The sequence below is a fragment of the Scleropages formosus genome, chromosome 10 (assembly GCF_900964775.1).
Source record: "Scleropages formosus chromosome 10, fSclFor1.1, whole genome shotgun sequence".
Taxonomy (NCBI): domain Eukaryota; kingdom Metazoa; phylum Chordata; class Actinopteri; order Osteoglossiformes; family Osteoglossidae; genus Scleropages; species Scleropages formosus.
This window is the reverse complement of record NC_041815.1, coordinates 29,426,770-29,434,841: the sequence shown is the minus strand read 5'-3', so window position 1 is coordinate 29,434,841 and position 8,072 is coordinate 29,426,770. Positions and strand designations below refer to the sequence as shown.

Here is an 8,072-nt window from a genome sequence, read left to right as displayed (position 1 = left end):
CTCTCTGTGTGGGTGGGTGTGTGTGTGTGTGTGTGTGTGTGTGTTACGTGACTGTCGGTCGCTATGGAGTCACTGGGTAAATAAAACCTCCCCCCCGCGAGCGAAGCGGGACATAAAGAAAAGCGCGAACTGATGTGTCTCTCAGGCAAACTTAAGGGAGCTGCGCTCCGAGGCAGGTATGCGTATGGTATATTATTTTTACTCTACCGCCCGGCTTTACACCCAGGCTTTACTTTACCTCACGTCACCCGACTTCCTTTCCCCTTCTTTACCTCGCTGTACCTCCGGCGTTTCCATTTTGCGCAGCTTCACGAAAGAAAACTTAAAGGGGAGTCCAGTTGACATCCCGTTTATTTACCTGCTGCTCTTTAAATTACTGCTCCTTCTACCTCCGCCCACGTGCGCATCCCTGGCCCGCAGGAAAACATGGTGATTTACAGTATTTTCTGTAGCTGAGATGGAGTAAAATTTTTTGCTGCGTCGCGGCGGAACAACGAACGACACGGAACCTTTATTATAGTGATTAATAAATATAATGATAATAATCAGTGTCACTTAATGAATATTAAACACGCCGAGACACCGGATTATTCACCCGGTTTATAAATTCTTGTACGAACCGTTTCTTAGTTTGTTAATAAACGTCTTTTCTGTGTTTTTGAGCCGATAAACACGTGTAAATCATGCAGATCCGCTGGAAAAGGGCTCTTCTTTTCACTTATTGCAGAATAAGAGAATTTCTTTTCAGTTGGAAACTTTGAATTGCTCACTGAAATGCTCTTGGAAGTTGGAGTGTATTTCCACTTCTGCACCGAGTGTGTGTGAGCACTATATGTACATACTGTGTGTGTGTGTGTGTGTGTACAAATAAATAAATATAGGTTACTATTGTATAATATATTTATATATACTTTATAAATGTACTATATTACAGTGGGACATTCAGGTTATTCTTATTTATTTATATGTCTTTCTATATATACTGTTCGTGTAGTGTATATTACAGTCGGACAAGTTATTATTATTAATATGTACAGTGTATTATATATATATACTGGGACATTTAGATTATTATTGTCTATATGTGTACTGTGTGTAATTAACATACTACTGTAAGTGTTGTAAAATGACCCTGGTTTTACTTGTTTCCATTCCTACCACTTAAGAATAATCAGGACACACACACACAAGTAGGTTATTTTTTTTTCTCGCAGACCTGTGCATCTGGTCATTTTTAAGGGCTGTTTATACATTACAAAACAAGTTCGACAGAAATGATCATTTTACGCGAATATCTTTCTGCAAGTTATTTCTTCATCGTGTGAGTATGAGTACAATTTTATGAATATCTATAACAATATATTTTCTTTATTTCATTGAAGTGAGAATGGACATAAAATAGAGGTAGTTTTCCACAGTCAGGTAAATGTCCTATTGAAAAATAAAGGGAAAATTGCAGCTTCGGTGTGTGAAATTTACATTTGTGCTCGACTCAAAAATTGTTCATCACACCTTTGATGAAAAGTGTCATTTGGACTCGTCACACTTCTTATCAGGGCGTCTTCATGGCCTGAACTCTCAGAGTCTGTAATATTTTTTGCTCTGAGTTAACATGGCACTTTGTCATCTCTTCTTACATCACCGCATGTGACAATGGATTTTAATGTCACATTTTTTCTTCTTATTATTATTGTTATTATTATTAGTTTAGCTGACGCCTTTGCACAAGATGCCTCACGGCGTCACTTCGTGTTCCTTCACACGCTAGGTCAACATGACGACTCCTGCTAAGTCAACAGTCCTCATGAACTTCCCCGTGTTTGTCGAACACACCCGGGAGCGGAAACACAGCAGCACGTCTCCTGCACGGGAGAACTTTTCTTTCTGTGGGTTTTCCTCAAGGTGAACGTTGTGCGCTGAGAAAACATCTCTTTCCAGAATTTTCTCCGAAGAACGCCGGGCGTGCTCTCGGCCAAACGCGCGTCTGTTCAAGTTCGGTTGAGCTAAAAACACACAAAAAAGCACATCAGTGACATATTAGTGTTGTGTAATTACACTGTTAATAATATTAATGATGCCATTTAACAGTAACAGGCCTCAGCTCAGTGGGGGGCCTCTCCTCAGGTGAGGGGGCTGTACAGGTACAGCGTCATGTACGCACTAGTAGAGCCAGGGGGCCTAAAGCTAAGTACTTTTATGTATTCTAGTTATAATTTTTTGCATACTGTTCTTCACATTGTAATCTTTTTTTTACTCGCATTGACAGTCAGCGTGGGGGGGGGCCCCGGGTCTCATCTGAGCTCTTATAGGGCCCGTTATATAACCGGGGTACTGGGCGATGGTGTAGGGGAGCCGAATTTTGTTTTTTGAATTGAAAAATAAGTTGTGATCTTGGGAAGGGGGAAAAAAAAAATTATAATTTTTTTTGAAAACCGAAGATCTGCCTCCTTATATATGATGTAAACACGGTACGAGGCGTCGGCGCCGCCCGCCTTTGAAATGTTGCACTTTTATAGGTGACATTTTCTGTGAAACAAACTCTCGCTTTAATGTGTAAATACTTCATATCTATTCCATATACAATATCTACGTACCCTTAACTTCACTCTTAATAATTAGTTTGGTGTTCAGTCCATTTTCAGATAATGACCCAAATATAAATTTGTCTTTTTTACATATATAATTCTCACATATATTTTCTTAGAAATAATTGCATAAAACTTTTTAATTCTAATTTTATTTTCCCCTCCTGATCTGTATTTCTCTGTATTTAAAATGTGTATTTTTTTCTCACATCCACACACGTGCACCTTTACCGATGGACATCCAGCGGCGCAAAGGGGGCCGGAGCGATTCCTGCCGAGCGCCGCCCTGAATAGTAATAAAATCTTCTCCGTTTTCCCCAGAAATCCAAACGAAACGAGGCCTCGGCCAAACCGTCGAGTCGCATGTCCCTCGGTGCGAACTGCTGCTTTACCGTGCCGGGCGGATTCGTGAAAAGCTGTTAACTTTTGGAACGTTAACTTGGAGCGAAATTGCAAGTGGCCCGTAATTGAAGTCAGCACCATATGATCCGAGCACAAGGGGACCTTCTGTGACAGGAGCCACGTGACAGGTGGCTGAGGCCAGCAGAGACGGGACCGCGGGCAGACGGACGAGCCGCTCGTCCCCCAGGCCGCGGGGGTCCGGGTCACTTTCGCGTCAAGCCGTGCCACTGAATTCGGGAGCCGTGATGCTCTCTAAAGCACTTTCTAAACCGGGGTGAACCACGGTAAAAGGCAGCAGCGTCACGGCTACGATATGAAAGCATCTTCCCCAACGTTGTTTCGCAGGTTGTGCGTGCCGAGCGTGTGCGACATCCCGGCCCGGTCAGTCTGAGGTCTCCAAGCGAACACGGTGGCTCCCGCACGGGTGGCCGCATGATGCGGTGAGACCAGCCTGGAGGCTCAGAGAGCTGCTCGCACCGGTCCGGACGGTGCCGGGATCGGGGCCCATCCAGCCTTGTGCCGAGGAGGACCACGCAGTCATCATGATTGACCTGAGCTACCTGACGGGGGAGGAGAGGGAGAGGATCCTCATGGTCCTCAACAGGGATGAAGAACTCAAGAAAGTGGACGAGAAGCGAGTCAGGTGACTGCAGAACCTCTCCGGGTTCCTTCAGCTGGGTTGGTGGTGCGGTCAGTGGGCGGAACTGTGGACTGCAAGGTTCCCGGGTCCTCAGGATCTCTGTCAGACAGTCTCAGCCTACACTCACCATTTCTGCCAGCATACAAAACACGGTTAGCTGCATATAGAACCAATTCATTTTTGTTCTATCAGAAGCTTATGGAACAGGTGGGAGACCAGAAGAGAAGCATGTGTTTCAAGACTGTCGTCTTGAATTTCGCGAGGGATTCAGCAGTTCTGAGGGGCAGAGGGAGCTCAGTCCACCACACTGGAGCCAAAACTAAGAACCTTCAACCTTTTGATTTTGGACTTCTGGTGTGTGGGACAACCAAGGGGCCAGACGTGGAGGAGCACAGCACTCTGGTGGGGTGTATTCACCGCCTGCTGTGTCCTTCAACAGTACTGTACAGACACATTTCCTACTTCTTACTGCACTGCCAGTCTCAGCCAATCGTAACCCTTGATTAAGGTAAATATAATAGCACGGCTAAAGCAGAAAGTTCAGTATTATTGTTATTCGATCATTTAAATGATGCTTTTCTCTTAAAGGACTTTCACTGTTCAACTACTGACAGTGATTTACCCATTTATACAGCAGGCTATAAGGAAAGAAGTTTAATTCAGGGACAGCTGGTGGTGTAGTGGTTAGAGCTGCTGTCTCTCAATGTGGAGGTCACAGGTTTAAATCCCACCTTCAGCTGTAGAACCCTTGCACAGGATACTTACCCTAAATTCCTTCAGTAAGATTACCTAGCTGTATAAGTGGGTAAATAACTGTGACCTTAGCATTGTGAGTCACTTTGAAGAAAAGTGTCAGATAAATGCAAAGTCCTTTATATTGCAGATGTCCCTGTCCCAGGTGTACCCTGTTTTACACCCTTATGCTTGGAGGGTTGACTCCAAACCCCAGCAACCCTGTAGTGGGTGTGTGGTAAATGATGGTAAATGATGGCAAATGAACAAATAAAAATAACTAAAAATATCACACTAAAAGACAAGGACATACTAGGGCCAGCTAGTAGTGTAGGGCTCAGAGCCGCTGTCTTTGCCCCCAAAGGGTGCAGGTTCAAGTCTCACCTCCAGTTATAATACCATTGAGCAAGGTATTTACCCTAAAATTGCTTCAGTCAAAAAATCACCCGCCTGTATAAGTGGGTAAATGTTTGTATTTTAACAGTGTAAGTCCCTTGGGAGAAAAGCATTAGCTGAATTAATTAATTTAATAGCAGTTTTGTTAGAAATATTATAAAACATGTCGGTGTTATCATTTCCATGCATACAAATGAGAGTGTTGTGCTGTTTAAATGATTTTTCGATGACACGGTGGAAATCGTGGCAGTTAGAATTGGGGGAATGGATGAACGCGGCAATGTGAGAGATGGGGAGAGACGGCTGCCGACGAGGAGTCACACCGGACTCATTAAATGTCACAGCGAGGGGAATTTACTTGGAGAACGTGACCAGGAAGCCCCTCGTGTCACTGTGTGATTTTTAGTCCCATCTGAGATACACAACTCATGGGTGGGGTGTTTAACCAACGCGCCTCCACAGCACAGGGCTTGTTTGTCTCCGACTGCGGTGGACGGCAGTCCGGCAGTGAAGGACGGGATCCGAGCGCCGCTCGGATGAACTGCTTTATTGGCAAATAATCCGTAGATTTGATTGAGCAAATGACTGCTGCGCTCCCTCTTATTTACAGCCTCCTGGTGTTGTTGGTTTTCTCCCAAAGAGCCCACAATGTCCGTCTGAGACGCGAAACCAGTGCGTTGAGCTGCGTCTCCGTCGCGGGGCCCCGGCTTTATGGTGGACGTGTAGGAAAATGAAACGCTGTCTTTCGAAAGAAGTAATACATTTCTTCATTTAACAGATACTTTTCTCCAAAGCAATTCCCAGTTAACTCTATGTAGCGTCATCAGCCCACACACCTTATTCACTGCGGTGACTTACACTGCTAGATACACTACTTACACTGGGGCACTCATCCATACATCAATGGAACACACACACACACACACACACTCTCTCTCTCTCTGTCACTCACACACTATGGGTGAACCTGAACAACACATCTTTGGAGTGTGGGAGGAAACCAGAGCACCCTGAAGAAACCCACACACACACAGGGAGAACATGCAAACTTCACACATGCTGAGGGGGGATTGAACCCACATCCTCTCGCACCACCCAGGTGCTGTGAGACATCAGCTCCACTTGCTGTGCCACGAATAATCCGTGTGTGACCAATTATGTTAGAGTAATGGCTCTTTTCCGCGTTCCTGTACCGCTTGTCCCAGCGGTGAACCGTGTTCCACTGGACTGCTGTGCCTCAGCGTCTTCCTCTCGTTTGTCTCCTTAGGCAGCTGGAGAAGCAGCAGGACAAGGAGCGGCTCCGCTTCCTCACGGGACGGTGGTTTTACGAGGCCCTGTGGCAGAGATACCGGGACAGGAACCACGGCTCCGACATTATCAAGGCGTCCTTGAGTGAGGCCTGCAGTTCACGTTTTCACATATTTGATTCAATTTAATTTAATTTAATTCAATGTAATTTAATTTAATGTAATTTAATTCACTTTTCCATTCACATTACTTCAGTTCTCGAGCTCCTTCTTGGGACGTTTATTTGGCTGTTTTATCGGCCTGGGAACCTGGACGAGTGAAAATAAACTCGCGTTAACAACACATAATTCATATTTACTCATGGATATCTTTTATTATTTTTCGTACGTGGCGATAATGTTGAGCCACGTTCCCTCCACGGCTCCCTAACGCTCAGCACCCTGTTTGCACAGTGGAATCTGCGCAGTTCAAGAGCCCCAGCTTCGCCTTTCAAGGAAATGAGGATGTCCAGCTGAGTGCAGAACCTTCCGGAAGCCCCCGGTCAGAGCCAAGCAGCACAAGCAGGTGACCCGGGGCGTCACACGTTCACACGGCCGGTTGCTGTGTTTGTTACAAGAGAGAAGCACGACGTGTAACCTACCTCTGGTGTGATGAAATATCCGAATCCAGTGTATTGATTGCATCACATAATTTTAATAGACGCCGAGTCCTCAACTTGCAAACTCAAGCGGAAGTGTGCTCGCCGCTCCATTAATTTCTGAATCCCGCCTCTATGTCGCAGTCGATAAAGGATAATACAAACGTTCCTCCATTTATTGACAGGTTAGGTTTTGTAAAAGCTTCAGGTGACGGTGTAATGAATTAAAAATTCTCCGTAAGACTTTTTTATTTAGTCCGTTTTCATCTGCAGCTCATCCTGTGCAGGGCGGCTGTGTTTCAGAGTCTGTCCCGAAGCAGGAAACACCGTGGATGGGATGACAGTTTGTTATAGGAATTTTATTTTCTTATTTTTGTTGTCTTGAAACAACATGACATGTGCAACATTTTCCAGCATCTGTGCACTTTGATTTTATTTATTATCTATGCAGTCAATAAAATGACTAGTAAATATGTACCTTGATTTATTTGCTGGGTATGTTCCGTAAAGTCTTACACATAGCTGTATGAAAGAGTAATGCTTCTTCTATTTGAACATTTTTATTAACTTTGAGCTACAGTAAAAATAAAAAGAATTTAAAATTACCGCAAACAAAAATATGTCGTCTCCGCAAACGTATTGAGGTCGATCGCTGCGTGATTCACCGCGTAATGATTCAGGGCAGTATTGGTTGTGTTCTTACTGATCGATGACCCTCGGGAACAAGGGGCACGAGCTGTAAACACCGTGGAAACGACTTAAACGAAACTGGTTCCGCACTTCTCGTGTTTGGAGCTCTTTACCGCCAACTAGTGTCCGGCTGTGGAAATGCAGGTGGCGCATTTTGGAACATAGAAACGTAAAGAGAACTTAAGAAATAACCAATCAGGAAATATTTGTATCTTTGAAAATTTGTAATTTGAGCGTTCGTAACACGAGGACCCGGCGTATAACAGCGACAGGCTGTCAGCCACATTGTCAGAATTGAGGTACAAGTGAAATGACGGTAAAATTCACCTAGCTAGAGTAGAGTTTGGGATGAATTAAAAAAGAAGGATTTAATTTCTGCTCTTTGTCTCTTTGTTCCTGACCTCAGTGGTAGAAGGGGGTGACATAGTGGTTAGAGTGGCTATATTTGGGCCAAAAGGTTACAGGTTCGAATCCCCTCGTTCGCTGTAGTCCCCTTGAGCAACGTACTTACCTTCAATTTCACTCTTCAGAGAAAGCGTCAGCTGAATTAATCAATATATATGTCAGAAGAGTTTGCTGAGGAAGCAAATGAAATAAGAAGGATTGATATTCTAGTAAAAAGCCAACTGTGTGTCAGGTTTCATGCTGTTTGCACTGCTGCCCCACCTGCGGCAGTGTGTGTCTTTCAGGTGTTCAGGTCTTGTGAGAAGCCCGTGACTCATGCTGAGTCAACTGAGGTGGA

At 44.5% G+C, this 8,072-nt stretch overlaps 1 protein-coding gene across 3 annotated transcripts in view; it reads left to right on the top strand.

Moving 5' to 3' along the window:
* The first annotated feature begins 118 nt into the window (after window positions 1-118).
* Window positions 119-8,072, top strand: part of LOC108932435 (synaptotagmin-like protein 2) — a 28,850-nt gene continuing 20,896 nt past the window's right edge. For all 3 annotated transcript variants that reach the window (XM_018748852.2, XM_018748851.2, XM_018748850.2), the window contains exons 1-4: window positions 119-176; window positions 3,333-3,630; window positions 6,023-6,147; window positions 6,456-6,567. In XM_018748852.2, coding sequence (XP_018604368.2) covers window positions 3,530-3,630; window positions 6,023-6,147; window positions 6,456-6,567 — 338 coding nt within the window. In that variant the 5' untranslated portion in view covers window positions 119-176; window positions 3,333-3,529. The remainder of the gene's footprint in view (window positions 177-3,332; window positions 3,631-6,022; window positions 6,148-6,455; window positions 6,568-8,072) is intronic.